The sequence below is a fragment of the Pseudorasbora parva genome, chromosome 8, assembly GCF_024679245.1.
Source record: "Pseudorasbora parva isolate DD20220531a chromosome 8, ASM2467924v1, whole genome shotgun sequence".
In the NCBI taxonomy this organism is placed as follows: Eukaryota; Metazoa; Chordata; class Actinopteri; order Cypriniformes; family Gobionidae; genus Pseudorasbora; species Pseudorasbora parva.
The window spans coordinates 8,784,949-8,812,376 of NC_090179.1; the positions used below are offsets into that span (position 1 = coordinate 8,784,949).

Genomic DNA, 27,428 nt, shown 5'->3' on the forward strand with positions numbered 1-27,428 from the left:
GAATGACCTGTAGAGAGCTGGGACCAAAGTAACAAAGGCTACCATCAGTAACACTATGCCGCCAGGGACTCAAATCCTGCAGTGCCAGATGTGTCCACCTGCTTAAGCCAGTACATGTCCAGGCCCGTCTGAAGTTTGCTAGAGAGCATTTGGATGATCCAGAAAAGGATTGGGAGAATGTCATATGGTCAGATGAAACCAAAATAGGCTGAGTTGCACCATACCTGGTGTGAAGCATGGTGGTGGAAACATCATGATTTTGGGCTGTTTTTCTGCAAATGGACCAGGACAACTTATGTGTAAAGGAAAGAATGAATGTATTGTGAGATTTTAAGTAAAAACCTCCTTCCATCAAGCAAGGGCATTGAAGATGAAATGTTGCTGCTGGGTCTTTCAGCATGACAATGATCCCAAAATCCCCCCCTGGCAACAAAGGAGTGGCTTCATAAGAAGCATTTCAAGGTCCTGGAGTGGCCTAGCCAGTCTCCAGATCTCAACCCCATAGAACATTTTTGGAGGGAGTTGAAAATCTGTGTTGCCAAGGGACAACCCCAAAACATCACTGCTCTAAGAGGAGATCTGCATGGAGGAATGGGCCAAACTAACAGCAACAGTGTGTACAAACCTTGTGGCAACTTAAAGAAAACATTTGACCTCTGCCATTGCCAACAAAGGTTATAATAAAAGTATTGAGCTTAACTTTTGTTATTGAACAAATACTCATTTTCCACCATAATTTGCAAACAAATTCTATAAAAATCAGACAATGTGCTTTTCTGGATTTTTTTTTTCTCATTCTGTCTCTTGTACAGTGGGTCTGAAATAATTGTATAAGATGATCTGGTATTAGTTTTTATACAACACTTTTTAACATTTACTGAAGCCTGATGTGCAAATGCATTTCTCAATAAATATTCTGAAGACTGTACATAATAACGATTTAATTGTAAAAATCTGTTACATTGAAAAATATATAAATTACATACAAAACTAGCTTTAAAAACTGCATTAATGATAACACACTTCATATAGAAGAGCACTCAGCAATAAAGGGTGCCAGAGCACAAAGACCATCGGCTCAATCACACCAAGGACGATAATTATGACAATAAAGATATGGTGCTAATCCTCTATCCTATGGTCTTGATTCTCCAGCATGAAAGCAGCAGACTACTAAACTGCAGCGCATGCATAAAATAACCAGAACAATATAATGCACTGATGTAAATGCTAATATAGTTATCTTTATGGTTATTGTTCTTGGTGTGAAGAGGCCTTAAATCATCACAATGGCACAAGTTTGAGCACTACAGTTTCTTCATATGATACGGAGCATTACTGAATTAAACAATATCAGTGTTTTAATCTTGAGCACCATCTTGAGTATTTCACTCTAGTCTACTGAAACATACTTTCATGCCCACATACTTGCAGTTCAGGTAAATGTTTCTTTTTTATGTAATGTTATTATAGCATTATATTATTATGTGAAATGCCATCGATATCAACAAGATCATGACCAGCATGTCATTGTATTGATTCTCTCATCACTTACATTTAGTATTTGATAGACAAACAAGTACCATGTAAATTAACAGTATAATTTAAATACATTTTATACAAAATCATTCTACTTTAGGCAAGTGTAAATAGCCATTTTGTATGCTGAAATAAGCCATTTCAATATACAATAAAGTCTCACAAAAACTTTCAAAAACAAATTTCACTCCAAAGTCAATAGAAAGAAAGAAGAAATCTTATTTTTGCATGAGGAAATAAAATTTTAGGAACAATAATATTACAATCACAGCACATTCCTTTACCGCCGTAAAATATTAATATATCATTGTGAAATATTATTTAATCTTTATATTTCAGTTATTATTACTGAGATACTAAATGCATCCTGATGCATTACACTTATGAGAATTTTGAGAGGGAAATGTGCTTGACTGTCACATTTATGTCATAATACAAAAAACAAACGTTTCATTATCTTTATATAAAATATTACTTCTTTTTATTTTTTGAGTTTGGGGAGAAATGCGTTTTTGTGAGATTCAGCTAAACCTTGCTGAAAAGCCACATGAATTTCCCATGTTTTCCACTTGGATTTCACATGAGATCTGTTCCAAAACCATGTTTCCCGCGTGTAAAGTATGTTTTTGCACATGTGAAAATGTGGTTTTGAATAAGCAGGTTTTTTCTTTATGTTTTCCAACATAGTTATAAAGTGTTTTTGGCATTGATGGGTGAGTGTCTGCGGTTGTAGAGGAGCAGCCGGTGCTGGAGGCACAGAAGCAGGTTCATTTGCTCAGTCTGAGCCAGTCTCTCCAGTGGGATAGGTTCTGCTCTGGGCTGATCTCTGATATAACGGAGGGGGAAGAAGAGGGTCGTCTGGACTTACGCAGGAAAGAAAGACGACCCATCGATCTCTTCTGAGGCAGTTGCTGCAGTTCGGTCTGCTGTTGGGTCCTCAGCTGTTGATTGATGATAATCTGGATATCGTCCTGAGGGAAACACATCAATAATTCAAAAACATTATTATAAATGATACAATTTAAAAAATCTATTTATGAATGAAAGCTTATTTATTCTTTTGCACATAATTATTTTTATTTGTGTCTGTGAGGGCAATTAATTTAATCCATGGCATATTAAACATCTGCATGCTTCAACTGTTAAACAGCAGGGGGTGACAGAGAACAGCACATATTCTGAAAGCAAGTGCAGGTACAGTCATTGCAAACCCAGCACATGCATTGTGCAGAGAAAATATATATACCTCTCGTGGCCATGAATTATGAATGCATTACCTTATTTTATTGTTATTGTGGCCACACATTTAGTTGTTCCCTTGCTTTAGTAAACCATGGCTATGTTGTAATAATTAGTTTTAATTAAAATCAAAATGAGGAAACAAATTAGTACAACATGGCCACGATTTAGTAAAACAAAGGAATTAATTAATAATTTGTGGCTAATAGGGTTAATTTTCATCAGCTAATTTTTTATTTACTTTTAGTCCTGTGTCAAATGTGCTGTTTAGTTTTTGTCATATTTAGTCAACATTGTTCTGTTTTATTTGATTAAATGTCTGGGCATTCTAGTCTAGATTTAGTCAATTAAATCATAGTCTTAGTCACATTTTAGACATACTGCATAATGGGTAAATTCAGATTCAGATTTGTCAGATTTATACTTTATTGTCCTCTGTAGAGGAAATTCGCTTCCACAGACTGTACCAGGAGCAAAATTCAGCACACATAACATACACATACTGCATGGAATACACATATTATTGGTCACATAAATATAGACATACACAGATGGCATCACTACCAAACCTGTAAGATCAGTAATGTAAATTCAGCGCTTTTATAGCTGAGAGTACAAAACCCTAGGTGTGATTTTTTTATGGGGCAGCTGTCAAGGATTTTGTATAATAGTTATTGCTCTTCGAATGATAGCAGTGTTAATAAGAGCTGACAAATTGGGAGTTGGAAGACAAATTATTTTTGAAGAGGTGTTGTGTTGGTGATTTTAAGTAGCTTATTTCTAAAAGTTAAATAGAACATGTTGAAATAGCAAGTTGGCACAGTACAAAATAATAGGTTCAATTATACTTTGATAAAGGAGAAGCAAAAGGCGTGGTTTAACTGAGAGAGATCTGAGTTTACGTATGACAAATAGTCTTTGTTGGCAACGTCTCTGAATGTCTGTGATGTGTTGATCAAAGCTCAATTTCTTGTCTATGATAATGCCTAGGTACCTGAAACTATTGACAATTTCCACTGGCTGCCCATTAATGGAAATAGGGCAGTGAGAGGTGGAGAGATTTAGACATGTGTCAATAATGAGTTCCTTTGTTTTTGTAATATTAAGGAGGAGATGACAATTAAATTGATAATCACAATTATTTTGATCAAAATTATAATCAATTATAATAAATAGAAATGTAAAACAATTATTAGAATTATTGCAAGTTTCTCCATAAGCACAAATCAAGAGAATGTAAACCCATATGCATATGCGCTGGTAAAACAAGAAACTTCTCTCAAAACTTCTCCTAAATTACTTTAATTGTTTTCTTTCAAAACAACAGCAAAAAAAGACTTTGTATCATCACACAGAGCTGCGTCAGTGCATCTTTCAGCAACCATAATCACAAATCTAGTCAAGAAATCCATGTATTAGATCCTATATTCATCACTGAGAAGGTTTGATGGCAGATTTAGTCGCAGAAAACTGCACAAGTGGCTCGTGAAAAAGAGAAAGGTGTGCACATGGTTGCCAGATTGCGAATATCAAGTAAAACACCTGGTAGAAAACATGGTCTTTTAACAGAAAAGCTCTGATGGGGGGGTTTATAACTCCTGATATCTGGCAACCTCAAACATGAAAGCTCAGAGGCTTGTTAAAGTCATTTCATGTTTTATTGAGCAAAAACAAAGACTGAATTCGGTCGTTTTTGTTTTTAACTACCGTACATTTCAGTCTCGTCTTTTTTAGTCTCAGTTATCATTTAATGACATTGGTGTTGTCTTTTCTTCGTCTTGTCTTAGTGCCTTAGACAAAAGGTCATCAACAAGCCCCATGGCCATGACATATCCCTTTTTTTTCGTACGTTATATGTGCAGAAATATCCATAAAGTCATTAATGTACAATAAACCAGGCAAGTAGCAGGAAACTAATCTTAACTACTGAAAATCAATACATGAGGACTAAGAGGTTTTGTAAGCTAACTGTTGAAATCATGCCCGTTTCCTACCTGCCAGGCCTCCAGTTCCTGTGACAGCTCAAGTTTGCGCTGAATGGCTTCCAGGAGTTGGTTGTTTAAACACATCATATCCTGCTTGGTCCTCAGCAGCTCTGCTTCCATCGCAGTCTTCCTACATGAGAGGAAGCCAACACTTTATTAAAAATGCCCCCTTTCTACTATACATTATATATTATGCTTAGATTATGTATATTTACTTTCCCATAAAAATTTAAGGAACCATAGTATCAAGTAAATGTTCAATATTTACTTTGCGATGGCATCGTCGCGGTCCTTTATGGCCTGCTGAACTACTTCCTCATTTATAAGTCGCAGCTTGAGCTGGGAGTTTTCTGCTATGAGATGCTCATTCTGAAAGAAGATAAAAACAAATTATGGCTAATATTTTAAATGATTTAAAAAAAAACTTTTCAAATTTTAAATTAGGTGAAAAAAGTTTTAAACACCTCTTTGGATACGCCATTTTGTTACAATAATTCCTTTTTACCCCCGTGGTCCGATATAACTTAACGTGTTTGGAGGGCGGTTTGCATCCTTAAGTCAGTTAAGAGAGAAATTTTATTTGCCCCATGCAAAACATTTTTTTTCACTATATACAAATTTGAAATTATGTGTCCAAAATGTGTACTTTTGAATCGCTCCTGGAAAAACGTAATTTTTTATGTTTTTTAATCGTCCTGTCTCTCTAGCCATCTTATTTCTAAATGTGTTTGTTTATTTGAACGCTTTATTTGAACGTCACAGCCCCCACTGTAAGATTCAAAGAGGCCTGGGAGGAAGACCTGGGAGTTGAGCTCTCCGAGGATACATAGGACAAATGCTTGGATACGATACAGGCCCTGTTCAATCAACAGCAGACACCAACTGATCCAGTTCAAAGCTGTTCAACAGCTACATTACACTAAAGCCAAACTGCATGAAGTCTTCCCTGCTGTTGTTTCACCAATGTGTGACAGGCGTAAGGTGGTGGAGGACACAGCTTCCCGCGCTTTTTGGTTTTGCCCATGTCTGGTTTTTGGTCAAGCATTTCTGACTGGTTCTCCAAGGCTTTCAATAAGCCTCTTCTACCGGATGCTGAACTTGCCATTTTTGGCCTCTCACATGCACCTCTTGCCTTTCAAGAACATTACAACAGTCTATAATGCTGGGTATGATTGTGGCTGAGAGACTTGTGCTTAAGAACTGGAAATCACCCTCACCCCTTTCCATTCAGATGTGGATTACGGACATGATCTCTGTTGTACAGAGGGAAAGACTCAGACATTTGAGGACTGATTCTACTGAAAAGTTTTCAGCTGTTTGGGGTTCATTTCTTGGACATTTAAGCCCCGTTTCCACCATAAGAACTTTCCCCAGGAACCAGGAACTTTGGGTGGTACTCGGTGTGTTTAGACCGCAGGAACCAGGGTCTAGATGAAGTTCCAGGTAAATATTTCCCCCTCCAAACGGCCCTGCTCACGAGGTCGTACTTTTTCCAAAGTTCAGGAACTTTCGAGGGCGGGACTTGAGCGCTGAACATGCTGATTGGTTTAGCATTTTATTTCAACCGGCATTTTTAAAAGTCTTTTGCGAGGTTCGGTCTACGTTCAGTAAATATCAGTCTTGCTCCCTGTCTGATGGCGCGCGTTCGTCTCAGGCATCTCACGTTCAATGTCCGTAATAGCTGATAATAATTGTCATTTTGAATCTAGCTTTACAAGCTTTCTGAATATGCTGCTCTTTTCTGTCGTTGTTAATTTCCTCTTTAGTAAACCTATACATAACCAGCAAAAGCAGCACTGGTTGAATCTCTTCCATACTCGTTATTCATTTTTTTACAGTCTATATTTTTCACCATGTAAACGACCTGACCGATTACTTTTAAGTGTGCGTCCTTACATGACGTGACAGCGCGCCGCACTCATGTTGACAAGAGAGGAAAGCTCATTTTTCTGAGGGGTAAACTTTTTATTTCGTAAGTTATGAAGATAAAGTTGGAATAATGACACAGCGTATATTGCCCCAGGCAGTTTTTACTTTAACTCCGCCTGACAGAAGAATTTTTTTTCTTTCTGAGATGATTATTACACTTTACAACAGATAAATAACTTATATAATACTGTATTAGTCCTGGTGGCCATTAAGAGTTGCTATGGCTACAGATAAACCTTTCCAGCTGCTGGAGAAAACAGCGTTGACATTTTTGATGCGGCAGACAAACTGCATGTGACAAAATGAATGCGATTGAAAGTCATCACATGTAAACACCAGATCGGTTTAGATAACATCTCATGTAAACAGTCCCCTAAATCTTTCAATCGGTACACGCAAAAATGATTAGTGTCCGTCACTGACTTGGAGGACCGCGCGCAGTCCTACATCACCGGACTAATTTGCCTAATCTTCACGGTACTTTAGATCGCGGTGGAAATGCAGACAGCTGCAGGTCTGGGGGGGGAGAAAAGTTCCTGTAAAAAAGTTCCTGGTACAAATTGTTCCGGGTGATTTTGGTGGAAACGGGGCTTTAGACAAATTGGCTGTTCAGCCAGCCCTCTGTGACTTCTCTGAGGCTTAAGCTGTGCATCCCACCTGGGCACTTTGACTGTTGCACTTTTGCATAGTGGACCAAGTATTTTTTATTTATTCATTTGATTTTATTATTTTTGTTTTGTTTTGTCTGCGTGAGTGATAAAGTCTGCGCCAATGTTGTTTGTTCTGTTTTAACTTGAAAAATACTTAAAATAAAATATTTAAAAAATAGATAAATGTTAAATGATAAGTGTTAAATGATTTTGCAAATGTCTGCCTAATGCAACTAATAATGCCTTTAATGTCTCTCACAGAACACAGAAACATACAAATGCATGTTTGGGCTGCTTTAACTTAAAAACCAACTAACACTGGCATATCTTAAAATATCTGAGTGCCTTTGTCTAAAAATGCAAAGCACCTAATTCAGTTTTCTAAGGCACGTTTATAAAAGCTTACTTACAGTCCTAATTAAACTAAGGCCTAATCCTATAGATTAATCTAAACACTGTCTATGAAACCAGGCCAATATTTGCTCTGCTTGCTTGCATTTAAGCTTAATCTCAATGATCAAAATGTTTTTTAAAGTAATTAGAAACATATTTTTAAAAATCCTGGTAGTGTACAAATGAGGAAAAAAAAAAAAGAAAAAAAATGTTACAGCAAGTTTTTTTTAGAAAGAAACAATCATTCTTAGGCCTGGTTTCACAGACAGGGTTTAGGGGTTTTAACACCTGAGTTTTTGTTTCAGAACCTGGTGTTTTATCTCTTCGGTTCGGTTAATTTAGGCAGATGTGGACATGGCAATCACGCTGAGATCTGCACCAAAACACTCTGTGATGGTTCGCTTGAGATATGAAAGCAATCTGACCCAACGGACCAACAAACCAAAAGGTATTATAATTCATAACGGGAAATGTGCTATATAAATAGCAGTAGTGTCTGATTCTGTGAGTCAGCACATCACAGTTGAAATCCAAAAGAGCACCTCTTCTTCTTTAAATTTGTATTTGCGCTTTTCAGAGACAGAATACTCCTGGTGAAGCTTTGATTCCTGCTCTAGCTGCATTATAGCATTCATATAGTGTGCGTTTGTCTTGACACAGCGCGTTTGAATTGTCTTGAGCGCGTTTGAATTCGTTGTAATATTAATACAAATGATTTAACAGCGGGAATTACGGCTACATTCATATAGTGTTTGTGTGTGTGTCGACAAATAAAGCCACAATAGGCTCAAGGAGCAAACTTATAACTCATCTTGATGGACGAAGCAGACGAATCTCTGAACAATAAGAGGACAGTTGTACTCACATGTGACTTGCTTGAACACATTTTGGTACGAACAAACGATCTATAGGTGAAAAACAAACGATCTATGGGTGTGAAAGCACACCCTTAGATTCAGCCAGGATAAGTTCTTAGTTTAATTAGAAGCTTTTATAAATGTACCTTATAAAAAACATACTGCTGTGCATCTTGAGACAAAACAAAGGCAGAAACATATTTTAAGATATGTCAGTGCAAGTTTCTTTCAGTTAACATGGATCATGCATTTTAGTTTGGAACTAGGCTTAAACCTTGTCTTTGAAAGCAGGGGTTAAACTAGGATTGCGCTTCATTAAATATCGTAAAAAATTCGGCATCTTTTAAAAACTTGTCCAATCAATATTAATAACCTAGTAAATATGCAAATAAAAAATGCTAAACCATAATGTTAAAATTGCTGTCCCAGGACAGACGTTAACCCTAGGTCAAAGTATGAACAGTGTAAAACAGAACAAGATAAGCCAGGATTATTTTTTATGGTGGGTTTAAAGGTGAAACGTTTCATTTAGATAAGGGGTGAAAGTGTTTAAAAACGATTATTTATGCAATTGATCATTTTTGCCAGAAATTACACATTTCACCTTTCTCCATTTATATATAGCGTAAAAAGCCCAATTGAGAGTTAGTGAGGATTAGTTTACCATGTCTTGCTATGCAACATTCTTCACTTCATGAAAGCATATCTCGCAAAAAAAAAAAAAAAAAAAATCACCAATTGACTGCATTTGATAAATGTCTTAATTCAGCTGAGAATCCCAGTAAGAAAAGCAGTGAATCTTTGTACAAAAATTCCTCAGGCTTTGCAAGGCCTAACAAACAATGGTCCCATTTTTAAGAAACTGACCCCAGGTCAGTGACAGTGGTATCAGTCTGTTATTAGCTGTGGCTGAAAGCTTGAATGCATGAATAAATGTTACCTGATCCTGTAGCTCCTGTATCCGGATGACATTCTCACAAGGATCGCTCACCGGTCCCACAATGGACTTCCTCATCTCCTGCAGACACAAATGATACAGGAGTGTTCAGCGCTGCATGGTGGTTAACCTGGGAGAATTTGTGAAGTGTCGTCTTTGTTAGGCCTTGATGGCAGGGTGTATCTCTCTACAGCATCAGTATCATGTAACGTACATAAACGACCCTCTGTTCCATCTCTCCTTTTTCTCTCTCTCAATCTTTACCTCTGGCTACATGTAGCCTCATAGATCCCCACTGAACACACCCCAACCTGAACTCTGATGCAGTTCCCACTTCAGTGCACAGTGCACACACTAGCCAAAACGAGCAATATAATGCATCAATAGCATGGTGGAAATTACATTTGTTGTCCAATACACACACACACACACACACACACACACTGTGTTTCCATGTTTTATGGGGACTTTCCATAGGCGTAATGATTATACCTTACAAACAGGGCTTGACATTAACACCCGCCAACCCGCCAAATGCGGGTAGATTTCGGATGTGGCGGGTACGGCAGCCACTCCGACTAGCCACTTTGGCAGTGAGTGCGGAAAGATGGGTTCGGCGCGTGCACTGGATACGTGTACTATCTAGTTGACGTTTGTTGACTGCTGCACGCGAACCATCTGCGTGGTGACAAAAGAGAAATCGTCTTCAGTGCAAAGATTTAAAAGAATCTATTGTGTCTGTTGAATAAACAACTCTTATATAGGGGTCCAGTATGGCCACCTCTTGATATGAATGAATGAAACTTTTTTCCATGGAGATAGGAGATAGAACACACACACACACACACACACACACACACGCACGCTACTGTACTTTGAGCTGAGTTGAATTGTAAATTAACTAAATTGAGCATAAACATGCAAACACAGGTGCGTATGCAAATCATACACATACAGATGAACATACACACACTTTTGACACCTGGTTTTGTTAATATTATGGATCACATGTTTTTGTTGCCAAATTGATTTCGGACAATTTTTGAATAACTGAAAAAGTATGCATGTCTATCTGCTTAAATTATATTGATCACTGAGATAGCATTGATTGGAATGAAGGTGGTTCAATATAAAATGAAATAAATAAAAAATATCTTAGATGTAGTAAACTACTTTTGCCAAGTTGCTGTAGATTAGCTTGCTACATTTCAGCTACCCCCAGCTTCATTGTAGGGAAGCTTAATTGAATGTAGAGTAACTGGTATCTTAGCTCCCTACATTTTCCAAGTAGCTTGCCCAACACTGCTCCTTGTGCCTGAATAATCATATACACGAGCACACACGTGTAATTCGCTGTAATTGTCCAGCCCTTGCCCACCTGCACATCCCAGCTGATATCCGGTTGTTAAGACTGACGTCATGCGGCAGCGCTTCCGGGTCCAAACGCTCTTATACCACAAGAAAAACTACAAACGGTGCTAATATACACACACAATGTGGTGTAATACTACAAAAAAATCTATAATCATAACCTTTCTCTCCATACCAAAATTCCAGATTGCCAGACAGTGATTCATCTTTTTAAAATCATTAAAATATTAATGTATGTGACGCTGTGAGCACAGAGACTGTTGTGTAGACTGTAAGTATTTAAAATGTTAAACGTTTTTAAACGTTTGATGTTTAATATGAATAAATAGCGCTCATAAACGGGCGTCGATGGCATTCTCAAGTGAAACGAGTTGAGGCTTGGACCCAGAAACGGGTCCTTACGTCACGAATTAACAAGCGGATACAGCGGCGTAGTCTTGATATGGGTGGTCACTCTGCATGTGAAAATTTGAAAGGGTTTTAAATCTTCAAAATCAAGTAAAATGACTCAAATTCAAGTAATTTAAGCATGCCAAAGTCAACTTTAATCATATAAAATGTAATTTCCAATCCGCAAAATTGGAAAAAAGTGGCCAGTGAAAATGCTGAGTGGCTAGTAACTTTGGAAAATCACTAGCCACGGTGGCTGGTGAGCAAAAAAGTTAATGTCAAGCCCTGCTTACAAACCATATTGTATATCCCCCTTCATCACAGGAAACATTTTGCTTTCTGCATTTTTACTTTCTAAAAGAAAAAAACTCAATTTTTAATTTATCAGATGTTTTACTCATGGGGACTAAAAATTTCAATTTTGTCCCCATAACATAGGGTTTACCAGCCCACACACACACACACATTTCAGCAATTACAGATGCAAATTGACAGTAAATGATATCCTCTCCATTCACAATGGGCGAACCTCACAAAAGCAGGTCCAAATATAAGCAAGTAAAAAAAAAGTGTTGCATGTTTTATTTTACCATAATATTTTTAACATTATTTTCATAAACAATTTAATTTTCTGTCAAATATTTGTAATTTTATTTTATTTTTTTCATTGGAAAGCAAATTCCACAATGCAACATCACAATGCAAAAAAACCCTGGGTCCAAACTGCATCGACTTTAAGCAAGTAATGTTATCCCCTTCCCTTTTGATTGAATGAATATGGAATATGAAAAGAATATGATCTGGGAAGGTTCTTGACAGGTTACGTAAGATTAATTTAATGACAAACCTTTTTACAAGCCATGAGGACAAATAAAAACTGATATAACTGATATGGTGATATGACTGATGGTCTGAAAGAAGATATACTGCATGAAGAACAGTATTAACTGTTATGTAAGCATACTTCATAGTTGTGCTTGGAGTCGATTGTTTTATGTGTGATAATGCAATGAAGCATGCCAAATTGTGCAACCATAATCTTTGGCCAGGCTGTCATACAAAGAAATTATGAACACATGCAAAAACAAGAGAGAACCAACAAAATATTATATTTTACCTATAGGGTCTTTAAAAACAAATATCAACTTTGGACATCACATTTGCCCATTACTGTATGCCTGAGAATGTGAATTCTTGTTGTTGAAATATGAGACAAGTGCAAGATGTCAAAATACTCCAGGAAAGATGACATTATATGCAGCACATCATATGTCAGCTTCTGTTACACTTCACTGTGTGTTCCATATAAAGCAACTTTACCTGTAGTTTGTCACTCTGTGCTATCCATTGTGCTGCATGTTTTAATTGTCCCAGCATGCCCTGCAGGCTGTCATCTGAGATCTGTTCAGCCTCTGATCTGTAGGCCACAGGTTGAAGCAATTTCAGGATGTAGTGCAACTCCCGTGAGACCTGCTGGGCAAGGGTGGAAAGATGTTCTGGTTGAGCCCAAATATCAAATAGGCATAAATGTACTGTAAATATCTTATGTGTTTCTAGCATTATTCCAAAACCAGGTGAGCAGTCTCACTGCAAAAAAAATGCTTTTCTTACTTAGTATTTTGTCTTGTTTCTAGTCAAAATTTCTAAAAATGCTTACATTAAGAAACATTTACTAGACAAGTAAAAAATTATGTTTTGTTTTTGGGGGAAAAAAATCTAAATAAAGAGAGTTTTTGCATAAAATAAGCAAAATTATCTGCCAGTCCCCACTGGCTGATTATTTTGCTTATAATTTTGAGTTATTTTTCTTAAAACAAGACAATTACTTTTGCTTGTCTAGTAAATACTTATTGTTTTAAGAATTGTTATATGTTTGGACTAGAAACAAGACAAAAATACTAAGTAAGAAAAGCCTTTTTTTGCCATGCTACATTGTCTACTACCTCTGAAAGCATCTTCCTTCCGAGAATGGAGATTTTGAATGAAATGCCACATGCCACACTAATAGCGTACCTCAGATTATAGTACACACATGACTTGGAGTCAATTTGAATACAAAAGTAATGACACTATACTCCAATAAGCATAAAAATACATCCTGTAGCACACAAAGTTTGGGGAAAACAATACATTTTTAATTAACTTTTTTTTTTTAATTATACTTTTCTAGGCCTCATAATTACCCATGATGATTATGGCTTTTGAATCTTAAGGGAGTCATACATTCAATGTATCTGTCGGATGACCCTCTGTACCCCTGGCATTTTGTATCTGGATAGTGCTTGGATATTTTTTAAAAGGATTGCATTTACACCTTCACTCCAATGTGTCTCCAGTAAAGCTGGAGATCTGATCAAACTCTATCGCTTCTCAACCAAAAAGCTGGAGTGTGATGCTGCAGTGAGGAGATTCCACTTGCCCAACCCCTAAATTAGTTTTTTGTTTTTTTCATGAAATGTGTTCAGAATCCATCCCAGACAACCTCTGAATGTGCTGAACTGCTGCTTTTCTGGTGTGTAAGCAGCTTTAGAGGAAAACAATATAGACTGCATGGAATAGTTGTTACCCTGTTGTACTAATTAAGTTAAATAGTGAAAGCAAAAATCTGATCTTTTGAATGTGGTCAAAAGATTACTATAAAAATGGTGACTGTCCCTTGTACGTGTATTAAAGGGAAAATCTCACCCCAAAATAAATAAAAAAATTCAAGCCATCCTAGGTGTATATGACTTTCTTCTTTCTGATGAATACAATCAGAGTTATATAAAAAAATGTCCTGGCTCTTCCAAGCTTTATAATGGCAGTGAATGGCAGCCCAAAAAAATGCATCCATCCATTAAAACCAAGTACTCAACATGGTTGCGGGGTTAATAAAAACAGTTACGCTTTTTTGTAAGTTGAATATGGAAGGAGGTCACAGAGCTCAGAAAGGCAGTAAAGACATTGATAAAATGTAATCTGTTTAGGAGACTGACATAGGGTAAAGTTGCTATTTTTGTATGATTTTGCACACAAGAAGTATTCTTCATGCTTCATAACATTAAGGTTTAACCACTGGAGTCACATGGACTATTTTAACTAAGTCTTTACCACCTTTCTGGGCCTTGAACATGTTAATAAAATTGCTGTATATTAAGGGATGAATTAGATGAATTAGAAAGAGACAATTTGCTGTCTAATGATGGGACAGAGAGCTCTCGGATTTCATCAAAAATATCTTCATTTGTGTTCTGACGATGACCGAAAGACAGAATTTTCATTTTTGGGTGAACTGACCCTTTAACCGCCCAGAGCTATGTGAAGTACTTTTATAATGAATGGATGCAGTTTTTTGGGGACTAACTCTGGGACTAAATATAAAATATCTTAAACTGTGTCTGAAGATGAACGGAGGTCTTACTGGTGTGGAACGACATTAGGGTGAGTAATTATTGAAAGAATTTAAATTTTTGGGTGAACTAACCCTTTAAGTATTGTGCACATTATCTTTAGAAAAAGACAATTTGTTGTCTATTGATGGGACCGAAAGCTCTCGGATTTCATCAAAAATATCTTCATTTGCGTTCTGAAGATGAACGAAAGACAGAATTTTCATTTTTGGGTGAACTGACCCTTTAACCCCCCAGAGCCATGTGAAATACTTTTATAATGAATGGATGCACTTTTTTGAGGCTTCAAATTCTGCCATTCACTGCCATTATAAAGCCTGGATTAGCCAGGATATTATTAAATATAACTCTGATTGTATTCGTCTGAAAGAAGAACATCATATACACCTAGGATGACTTGTGTGTGAGAAAATCATGGGCTAATTTTTATTTTTGGGTGAACTATCCCTTTAATTTTAACCAGGCCCATGTAAAATTAGCTTGCAATATATTGTAACACATTTATTTGAAAGTAGAGTGTGGTACAATCAGGCATTATCAGGTTACAACAGTTCGGTGTATCACCTGTTCTTTGTCCAGGCTCCAGTCTGCGGTGTCCAGATTGTTTTCAAGCTCAGACAGTAAAGATGTGTCATTGTGACTTTTCTCCTGGAGGGCCACTTCCTCCTGCAGCTCCTCGACCTGAGACTGCAGCTCATGTGCCCAGGAACGAGCCCCATCCACTTCTTGCCAGGCCTCTGCCAGCTGAGAGAGAGAAAGAAAACATGTACTATTACTCATGTAAATGAAAATTCTATCAATAATTACAAATGAAATGAAAATGAAAATTCTAAATCAAATTAAAATTCTCTCAATAATTACTTACCCTAATGTCGTTCCACATCCGTAATATATTTTAATAATAATATTTTAGATTTAGTCCGAGAGTTTTCTGTTCCTCCATTGAATGTATGTATGGTATACTATCCCTTTCCAGAAAGGTAATAAAAACATAATTTGGATCGCCAATGTCACATGATTTCAGCAGTTTGACACGCAATCCTGAATCATGAATCAATAAGCTGATTCATAACCGTTCGAATCTTGGATTTAAAACAAACACGAAAGAGAAGACAAATCTGAATAAAGTTGTAGCTTTTGTTATTTTTGGAACAAAATGTATTTTCAATGCTTCAAGAGATTCTAACTAACCAACTGATGTCACAGATGGACTTTGATGATGTTTTTATTCCCTTTCTGGAAAGGGACAGTATAGTGTGCATACATTCAATGGAGGAACAGAAAACTCTAGGACTAAACATAAAATATCTTCATTTGTGTCTGAAGATAAACAGAGGTCTTAAGAGTGTCAAACCACATTAGGCTGAATCATTATTGAGAGAATTTTCAATTTTGGGTGAACTAACCCTTTTCAGTAATGTGCACATTATCTTTAGAAAGAGACCGTATTTAACCCTGAAATATGCATGTTTACATTTACGAGGGCATGTTTTTTCCTAACTGTGTAAAAACAAAACATATTTTGCCACCTTTCGTCTAATTATTTCTCCAATCTTGTACTAACAACATGAACATCAGCATTTGTGAATGTTTATCATCTCTGGATCATGCGACTACACTTACTCCTATCATGAGAACTGCACTGAAACTGAGACAGAAATCCTGAACCACCAGATTCCAGTTGCACATGCAAGGCAACAGTTTCCCGCCTTAATAGTTAGCATTAAGCATTCTGCTCGAGTATGAGTGAGTGTGTTGTGTGAGCAACCAAACCTGTTGTATGTGTGTGTGACTCTGTTGTTCCTGTAAATCCAGACGTTTGTGTAGTGAGGACACACTGTCTTTAAGTTCCTCGTTCTCGTGACAAGTCATCTTCAAGCGCTGTTCAAGTGTTTGCTCCCGTTGCATGAGCCGTGCTACCTGAACATACACACACATAATCACAACTTTTCATAACATTATTATAATTGCGCGTGCGTGGTAAACCTCCAAAGACTTGCACACATTGTCTAGTCTAGAATGCCACAAAAACAAACAACAGTGATACAACAATGAAAGCACTCTTTGAACAATCAAACTTGAGGTCCGGAACGAACAGTTATATATAATATTTAATAAACAAACATGGAAAGCCATATAGTGTTGGACAATTTTTGGAATATATTTTAAAGTGTGCAAGTATGGCACCATTTCTCACCTGTTCTCTAAGAGCATTGATGATTTCTTCATCCTGGGGTCTAGCATGCCCCCTTTCTCTCAGTTCTTGTTTTAGTCTTTGAAGCTCGCTGGTCATAGTTCGCTCCACTTCTATACCCTAAACATACACAACACAGCTCACTTGTCAAAAACCACTGTGTCTGAACAACAAAACTTATTTGCAGCTTTCAAATACATGCACAAATCAAATGGGCTGCTATTCGGGGGAGTCAAAATTAAGAAGAGAAAGCAACAATAACAAAAAGACGTGTTTTTCCACTAAGGAATGTGTCCCATTTTCATAATGAAAAGGAGTTATGTTCGCTTGATATGCGCTAAACAAAAGCCTGCACTGGGCGTTCAGAGGCCTGTGGTGACAAACCTGAATCAGCAGATAACTAGACAGCTCTCAGCGTTCCTCACACACGCTCAAAACCAGATCAAAGAGTCACACGACAGATGCAGCTTGGCATCTTGGTCTTGGCAATAGCGTCATCCCCATGCTAGATAGTCACTGTGAGTGTGTATGGAACAGGGGTGGGGTATGACCCCACGCCCAACAGCATATGGAGGGGTGGCAAGAGGTCCTGGTTCAATGAGACTCAACTACCAACCACCAAACGGTTAGTGGTCCCTTGAGGGAAAGGCTATTCAGGACTGGAGATAAAGCTAACGTGCTATTATGTTAACCAGTGCAAGTCCAGCCCCTGTAGCATTCAATAACGTTCCTGCCAGCTGATGCCCCAGCCAGACCATTACGTTCTTGACAAAGCATATCAATCTCCTGTGGTGTCGCCAAACGAATCTCAATTTATTACTTAATCAGATCATATCACAGACTTTACTGAATGGACTACTAGCAGTTGAAAATCAACAAAGAGCTAAAGTAATATACTAAATAGTAATAATAAAGTAAAGTAATTATTGTTTTACATATTTGGTCAAAAGAATAAATTTGTTCAAAGAAAAAAAACAACAAGAAAAATCAACGAATAACTAAATGTTGCACACAACTCTGGAAGCAACTTAATGTACATTTTTCAATTTTGTGCATGATTTTGAAGAATCCCTGGACCACAAAACCAATCACAAGGGTCGATTTCTTTTTAATTGAGATTCAGAAATCATCTGAAAGCTGACTAAATAAGCTTTCCATTGATGTATTTTCCAATTTTCCATTGATAGGACCGTACTAAATATTTGGCCGAGATACAACTATTTGAAAATCTGGAATCTGACGGTGCCAAAAAATCTAAATATTGAGAAAATTGCCTTTAAAGTTGTCCAAATGAAGTCCTTAGACAATGCATATTACTAATAGTAATACATTTTTCTTTATTTACGGTAGGACATTTACAAAATATCTTCATGGAATATGACCTTTATTAATATAATTTTTTGTGTTGATTCTTTTTATTATTCTATATTTTTACTTTTTATTCATTTTTGTTATTTTTCCTTTTCCATTGTAGCACTTTGAGATTCTTTGGAATGAAAAGTGTGTTATAAATCAAGTTAATAATCATTTTGAACCATACAATGTATTGTTGGCTATTGCCACAAATATACCCATGCGACTTATGGCTGGTTTTGCGTCATATCTATTAAAGAACAATATTAATTCCGAAAGTTAGAACATTTCATGTAACCAGCTTAATTCCACTGATGGTGTTTTTCTGGTCTTTTACAGGTATTAAACTTGAACGATAACTCAAATCATGCAGTTTGTTGATAGTAGGCGTGGCATTACGTAATACTGGTCCACCTTATAGCAGGTGACTGGAGAACAGCACAAGTGTGAATGATTTACAAAGTCAAGCAGTTAAACTGTGACTGATTTGCTGAATCAGAGTCGTATGACCTTAACAACTCAAGCTGAATTCAAAGTGTGCAGACGAAACATGCATTACTTTAGGGTTTGAATTCATATGAATACCCTTGTTTATTGTCCCATAAGTAAAAAAAATCAAATTTCAAACTGATACTCCTGAATGGATGTTAGATCAAATCTAAGTATTAGTAAAACTGTCAGAAGACCCAGCACTTGAGAGAAGCCTAGCAGGATGCAAAAGCATGTTTGAGCATCCTGAGAGGTTTACTCTCTCGAACAGGAAGGCACAGCTTTCCTGGAAAAACAAATGCTTGTTTTGAGCCTTCTCTGTAAACAACTGGGGGAGGGCGATTTCCTCTAAATTACACTGTTTTCTCCTGATAGACTCTCTAGGTGCTTCTGTACGGCTCTATACTGTACAGAGTGTTTCGGTACTAAGAGTATGTAATATCACCAGAAGGTATACAGAATACTCACAAATACACACATTTAACCTAAGCTATTTCAACCCTCACACAAAGTTTCTTTGTTATATATAAGTTGATATTGTACTGTCTTTGTGGGGAAAATGATCCACACAAACAGGCACACAAGTTTTACTTTTGTCTCAAAAAATATAGCTTAAATACTCACCAATCATGGATTGTTTACCATACCTGACAAAAGCACATCTTAAACCAAATGTTGCATAAAAGTCCCTTATCTATAACTCCACTCTAGACACCGTTCGAGAGCAGTTAAAAAAAGAGCGAATACATGGAGAGAGCCGCAGTGGAATGAGTAAGACATACTTCCTGTTCCTTCAGAGCAGGACAGGATACATACAGTAAACATCAGTATTTCCTGAACTTTGACTTCTTGGAAAAAAATAGTCAAAGACAGTTTCTACGTCTACTTCTGTCGACTGACGTCATGTGTGGAGAACAGTGGGACAGTACGAGTTAGCCATTCCTCCAGTCAAACCTGAAAACAACACATGACTACAAACATAACAGAACACGGTCCTAGTGTTTTGGCATGTCTGTCATACAAAACTGTGCTTAAATGTCATGAACGGTTTTATAAATAAGCTCATGAGTTTAAACTGGGAATCCTGGCAAGTGTGCAAACACATTAAAAAAAAACCTGACCTTGAGCATAACAAACCTGTGAGATTAGATACCAGCCCAGTGTGAGAGCAACATGTGTGAATGAGTCAATGAGTCATAGAAAATACTAAATGCATTGACTCCAATGACTCCAACATCCCATTAAAATTAAATGTTATATTAATAATACATTCTTTTTGGTGAAGTTCACCTACATGTGAGCTGCATCTGGATCAAATTTTGTGGTGATAGCATAAAGTAAAAAGTCATCAAAATTTAAAGCATTTGGAACCAATGAAGTCTTTTTGTTTAGCCCTTGACACCCGGAAGGCATTTTTAAAATAGTTGTTCCTCCATAAAGGAATATTTCATGATCGATGCAATGAATTATGTTGATTTTGGACTCATTTAAATTGGGAGTATCCATAAAGTAATGATGTGCCATTTTCTAAGATCTGTGCATGTTTCATGAAGTTACAAGCATTAACGACACGTGAAAGCTACATTTGATTTTACTAAGCTACATGTGCACCTGTGGTGTTTTAAGTGAGAGAATGAGAGAATTAGATCTATGTGAGGGATTATGGTGAGTATGAGCTCTTTCTATTAATGAGAATATGCTGTAAATAATGATTTGCCATTGTCCACGATCAGAGCATGTTTCATGAAGTTGCAAGCAAAAACGTGACATTAATGCAGCATCAGTATATTATTTACATATAGGTCTTACAGGTCTTCATGTACAAAAACTTGCTTAAGTTACAGGGACAAATCCCAAAACAATTGTTTGTTGTATTGTACTTTGAGAGACCTTTCTAATGACTTATGACATTTGATTATCTGAGCTGTATGATGTTTTCGACATACAACTGGCTTTTATTGTTTTTTAAACCAGGCTCTCAAAAAAAAAAAAATAATAATAATAATAATTTTTGATTGGCCAGTATATTGGGTATCGCCTATTGGTTATCAGTATCTGCCAAAATGTAATATCAGTACAAAAAAAGTATATATTTTGTTATTCTATTCAGTGGTTGCTTAGTAATGAATTTTTTAGGGTTAAAGAATGTGAATTCCTTGTTCTCCAGGGTTTAGCTTGCTGTTACGGGAAGAGCTTATCCACACCTTGACTTAGCCTATAAGTTCACTTGAGAACTCGCAGCCTTTAATATTATGTTTATTTTGTGTATATATACATATATATATATATATATATATATATATATATATATATATATATATATATATATATATATATATATATATATATATATATATATATATATATATCATTGGCCATATGAGTGTAAAATATATTTTGGTTGATTTTAGGCTGAAATGTGTTTTTAAGAGTCTCATACTATTATCTTTGTAATTTGAGTCAGATGATACTGTGTTTAGCTCATATGGCCATAACCAGAAAGAATGAGAAAAGACAACAGGAATGCCACAAAACAGCAAATACTGTGATCATGCAATCTTTCCTCTAGAAAAAAAAAATAGACTACTATTTTTTTTTTTTATAGATTGGTAACACTTTACAACAAAGTCCAATTTTTAAGCTTAATAAATGCTTTATTATTCAACATGATCTAAACATTTATTTTACAGCATTTATTATTCTTTTTTAATGTTAGGTAATACAAAATACAATTATTATTTTTTTAGTTCACAGTGCATTTACTAATGTTATCAAATACAATTTTTGAATTTAAAACGTATTATTATATGTTGAAACTGACATTAATTAACAAATGCTGTAGAAGTATTGTTCATTCATGTTTACCTGTGTTGTTAACAACTGAAACCTTATTGTACGTGTTACCCTTAGATTTACTAAAAGCATATATTGCAGGCCTAGGACTTAAAATATGTAGATGGCTCATATTACAATTTCATAACTGCTAAACTGTGGCAAAGTGTGACATCATCTTTATCTGAGAGAGAGAGACAGAGAGAGAGAGAGAGAGAGAGAGAGAGAGAGAGAGAGAGAGAGAGAGAGAGAGAGAGAGAGAGAGAGAGAGAGAGAGAGAGAGAGAGAGAGAGAGAGAGAGACAGTGCTTGTTGCATTATTGGCCTTCTAATTGTTATAGTCTTTTATGACTCCTGCGTTTGTGTACATATTACGTGTGTGGTCAGGTTTTGAAGTCTGGCTAATAAAGGGCACATTCTTTACACTAGCAAAGCAACAAACGCAACTGCCTTTAACATTGGTATCATGAAAACTGGCTTGTCCCTTTGATCACTACATATATACGTGCGGCAAAAGGTTACAAAGACTTTGATATGATTATTGATTAACTAAATTTCTTAATTATTTTAAGAAAATATGAGTGTGTGTGGTGGTTGTGTACTGGCCAAGCGCTGCAATACTTGAGGTGTTATTTCATGCCGGTAGTTTTTTAATATAATGAGGATGAATACCTGAAGTTGATAGCCTGGATGCCAGCCGAACTCAGCCCCGCCCACACCATTTGAGCTTGGGCAGTTCGGTCTGGACTCGATCCATAGAGGAATAATTATGCCCGAACAGAAACTGTTTGAACCAATGAAATCATCAGAGCGGGCTTTAGACGATGACGGACAGATGATAAACAGTAACGTAATCATGTATGCCATCAAAGGCGCTTGGATTAAATTTGTTCAAATCCTAAACGGAGAGCTTGTTTATATATACATTCACCTTCACTATTTCTCTCTGAAATGATGATCATGTTGGTAAGTACTCTGTGTATCCTTAAATTATTTTTTATTTTATTTTTTACAACACCGGCAAAGATTGTTTATTTCAGCATGCGTGACAGGATTGCCAAGTTTTTACAACAAAACTACAGCCCCAAAAAAAAACTACAGCCCAAAACAAGCCCAAATGCCCAAAAGCTTCTCAGGGAGAGAAAAAGGCGTTTGGGGGGTAAAATATGTGTTTTTTTGGCAAGGTTGCCTGCTTAAACTTGCATTCCTGGTCTATATATCACATAATTGAGGTCGCTTCAACCCGCGGAAATGGAAAACAAACCGCAGAGAAAAAAAACGCAGACTTGGCAACACAGTGCAGTTGAGTTCTGTTGACGTTTGACAACTAACGTTATGCGTCACTCCGTTGCTCTGATTGGTTGAAGGTCTATCCAATTGATGTCTTTCCTGGTTCGGTTGAAACACGGCCCATAATTACAGCCCAATGGGGCAGTATCAGATATTCTGACTAGAATTGAGTATGACCACGTCAGGCTATGGAGTTGATGTTTGTGATGGCAGATTATAAACAGAAATATGAGCAATAGTAAACGTTATGTTTGAAAGTTGGGTGATGTGAGGGATGATGTAGTAATGTATAGTAGGTGTTACTGACCGTCTGCAGCTGTTCTTTCAGTCTCTGGCTCTGTTCGCTGTGCTCATGCTTCAGTCTGCTCTTCTCTCTTTCAGCCTCACTCAGAGTTTGGTTCAGTGTCTCCACCTGAGCCTGCAGCTCCTGCACGTCTCGCTCCAGCTCGGACACCTGACTCGCCCACTGAGCCTGACAGCCATCCAGCTTCAGTCGCAGCTCGTACCTGCCCTGCTGCAGGTCCTGGGGACACAGCAGCAGCCCAACTTACAATCACAACATCTACACAGTAATTCATTTCAATCTGAGATATCACAAAAAGAACACAGTTGTTGTGTTAATGTTATTACAGTGGATCCTACAGCAAAACAGAACTATGCCCAAAGCATTTGTTGTGTGATCTTTATTTTTAGTAGTAGTATATGTACAATGACAGTCTTCCACCATTTTACCCTCACATCATTCCAAACCTGTATGATTTTCTTCTGTGTAACACAAAATAAGATATTTTGAAATTCTTTTACTTTTTGTTCATACAAATGAAAGCCAATAAGATCAAATGTTGTTTAGATGACAGCATTTGTTTAAATCTTGTTTTGATTTACACATATGAAAAAACATATGGGTATGGAACGAATAGAGGGTGATTATATTATATCAGGACTTTTTATTTATTTAATTTCAGGGTGAACAATCCTCTTAAGGTAACAGATTTCATATTCAGACATACAACTTTAACTAAATCTGATTTGCGGTCATAAAATAGACAACACACATGAAATCTGAGGTTGCCTTGTTCTCATTTTCTTATTTCAGATCCCATTTCAAAAAGATATTTTTTTTAAAGTGAGGAATTCCATGCCTTTTCTGTTGCATGAAATCTTTAGATATTCAAACACGGTCCTCAGAAGATGTATTTGAAAGATAAAAATGACTGATTGTATCAGATAACAACCTATCATAATAAGTGCCATTTGCCTGAAAGAAAGTGCAATGTTAATTATATAAACAACAGATATATAGCTGAAAATGAAAACACTCTGCTGGGAGAACTGTGTGAACTCAACGGAAACTGGCTTCATACAGTCCCTAAAAATGATCATGTCACCAGTTGCTTAAAGGCACTGCAAAAATGGCTCAGAGATGTGAAGTTTTTTCTGAGGGAAGATCTGACATCACCAGATTACACCTGTTTAGATATTCAATACAATAATCTTCATTTAAATGTTTTTAAACGGCCTTATGTATTAAAATAAATAAATAAATAAATAAATAAATAAATAAATAAATAAATAAATAAATAAATAAATAAATAACCACTGCACAATATAAGTAGGTTATAGACATACATATACAGTATATAGAGAGACATGGTACTCATTGTCAAAATGCACACATATGCATATTATTAAGTTTTATATAAAACAGCAACCACGAGACGGAAATTATTACGTCTCTATAAATACACCGTGTGGTTATTATGCTACAGAGAAATGGAAAGAATTACGGGAGTAATTTGACTCGAGTCTCACCTCCAGCTGTTGCATGTATTTGTCATGAAGTGTGTCTCTCTCGTCTTTCAGCTGTCTGTTCTCCATGAGCAGAGCATTTCCCACCTGAGCAGCAAGAAGAACTTCATCCTCTTTCTGCCGAAGAGCTGCGAACAACTCCTCACTGTCCTTATACACCGGCAGCCCGTCATCATTACTGAACTCATATGAGTAGAAGTCTTCCTCCACTTCCATGGTTTTATTTTACTGCTCTTCTCCACGACTCATGGCGTCCGTATTATGAGTGAAATCGCCCCATGCGTTTGTGCTTCTGTATGTGTGAAAGTCCTCTGATGACACCACCAGGGTGACACTCGTGCTTTTTGTTTTTGAAGGCGGATGATCATGGAAAGGAACTCGTGTCGCGTCGTGTGGGTTGGGCTTCTGGGTTGTATTGTCAGGTGATTCGTCACACTATTGTTTTTGTTTTAACAAATGTGTTACAATACATGTTTTAATCATACTTAACATTATAGTAAAGTTTTTGAGATACATTTTACACTAGGAAAAAAGAGATGGGGTTATTAGTGTTGCATTTATACGTAGATCCTTAAAATATTCACAAATAGCTAAAATCACCTGCAGATTTCTTTTTTTATACATTTTACAAAAAAATGACATATTTACATATGAATAAATAAAATAAGCTTAGAAAACACACAGTGAGATTTACGCTATTGCAAAAAAAAAAAAAAAAAAAAAAAATGGTTTCCAACTCTTGAAATTAAGAGGTGGGGGAACTCCAAAAGGGGACGGGACTTCCAAACCACCTTTCTGGAGTGCTGGTTGTGTGTAAGAAGTAGAAATAGGTAGACCCACTATTCTGGTCAATGAAATTATTATGCAGCAGACTAATTCTGTATACAGTCATCTGGAATTTAATACCAAAGTGATATATCATGTTTGTTTGTTTCTTTTTACTAACACAGAACACTATATTTAGTACACTATATTTAGTCAGCATATTACTGTGAATGATTAATATCTAATAAAATCTATAGGGCACAACACTGCTTGGCCAATCAAATGTGTGGGATTACTAATTGAAACAAGCCAAACTGCCTGAGCATCACAAATTTGTGATGCTCAGGCAGTTTGGCATGACTTTGCCTGGAATGCTACAAAGTCGTGAGTTGTTGTTTAAAGTTGTAACTTACAGGCTCAAAAACTTGCCTGGAACGCAGCATTAACACAGGTGGACTCAATAAAGTTGTAGAGACATCTTAAGGATGATGATCAGTAGAAATGCACCTGTTCTTGTACGTAAGTATATGAATGTGATTTTGTTTTTTGTTTATTTTTAACAAATTTGCACAGATTTCCAACAAACTTCTTTCACATTTTCATTACGGGGTATTGTTTGTAGAATTGAGGAAAAAATATGAATTTAATCAATTTTGGAATAAGGCTGTAACATAACAAAAATGTGGAAAAAGTGAAGCGTTGTGAATACTTTCCGGATCCACTGTAGTAGTCTACAGTAGCCCATTTTCGCACATTCTAACAATATTTTACAAGGCCTTCATAAAATACAAGATAAGTAACTTACCTAAATTAAAACCATGCATACATCTCAAAAAGATATGGTTTTTAGTTTGAATGTTCCTGTATAGCCCTGATCATCTTTCTGGGACCCAATCATATTTGTGAATCGTTAAATTAATGAATACGGCATGCAACAATAATAACCTTAAATGAGAAAGATATATTTTTAGGTTTAGGGATTTGAATCATAATTCTTGAATGCAATAAGGTAAATCTGTCCTAGACGAAGGACTCAAGCGCAAGACTCTACTTGAATTTGAACCCCACTGTACCCTTAATGGTGAACTAAAGCCTTGGCCAATAGTATTGGGAGTGAAATTAATTTTGCGTATCACAAAGTTTCTGCTTCATTTGTTGTGGTGTTGATTCGGATTGTCTCTAGAGTATAGTGCAGAGTAAACAGATGCATTTTTAAATAACTGCAAAAAGCTTAATTTTGATGATGAAAATCTATTTTCCAGAGAAGAAAAGATGAATGCGACCAGTCCGGTGTCATGCCAGTGAAGTATCCTGGAACAGTTCATGCGTGGGGTTGCTTTTTTTCCAAGGGATTGGGCTCTCTCGCAAATCATGCCTCAAAGTACTGCCATGAATACAAAATGGCATCAAAACATCCTGCAAGAGCACTTTCTCCAAACGACCAAGGATTTTTGGTGATATTCCAGAATGATGGATCACCATGTCACAAGGCGATGATAATGAAGTATAGCTCAGAGAGCATTACTGATATTTTAGATCTGTAGCAGGCAACTCCCCAGATCTTAATCCCAAAGAGAACCTGTGGAAGCCCACAATTTGTCATCAACTCTGAGCACTAATAAGTCAAGAATGGATCGCATCAGTCAGGATTTGGCCCGGAAGCTGATATCCAGCATGCCAGAGTGAATTACAGGGATTTTAAAAAAGGTGTCTCAAGACTGTAAACACGAACGTATTGCATATTGAATGTTTTTGCCAATAAAAGCTTTTAAAACGTATGAAATGCTTATCAGTGTTTTCTGGTATACCAGAGAAATGTGAAAAAAATAACCCACAAATACTGAAGCATCAAACTTTGTGAAAACAAAATCAATGCAAATTCTTTTGACCACGGCTGTACAATAAGATAGTAGTAAAAAAGATATGGAGGGAAGCAGTGTATGTGTAAAACAGCAAATCACTACCATGAATCCTTAGAGTTGCTGTCAAAATAATGATCCTCGGTCGCTTATTATTGA

The 27,428-nt window shown here is 36.6% G+C and overlaps 1 protein-coding gene across 2 annotated transcripts; it reads right to left on the minus strand.

Moving 5' to 3' along the window:
- Positions 1–955: 955 nt before the first annotated feature.
- On the minus strand, positions 956–25,000 carry si:ch211-235m3.5 (BICD family-like cargo adapter 1). Of its 2 annotated transcripts, none has more exons than XM_067451557.1 (10): positions 24,649–25,000; positions 23,144–23,359; positions 16,877–16,993; positions 16,453–16,599; positions 15,244–15,423; positions 12,611–12,763; positions 9,533–9,610; positions 5,032–5,132; positions 4,773–4,893; positions 956–2,510 (listed from the first exon to the last, which is right to left on the minus strand). In XM_067451557.1, the coding sequence occupies exons 1-10, from the start codon at positions 24,859–24,861 to the stop codon at positions 2,307–2,309; spliced, it is 1,530 nt and encodes a 509-aa protein (XP_067307658.1). In that variant the 5' UTR covers positions 24,862–25,000; the 3' UTR covers positions 956–2,306. The 2 variants fall into 2 exon arrangements, with proteins under 2 accessions (XP_067307658.1, XP_067307659.1); XM_067451558.1 differs by having other exon boundaries at positions 12,611–12,760; positions 24,649–24,999.
- Positions 25,001–27,428: the final 2,428 nt, after the last annotated feature.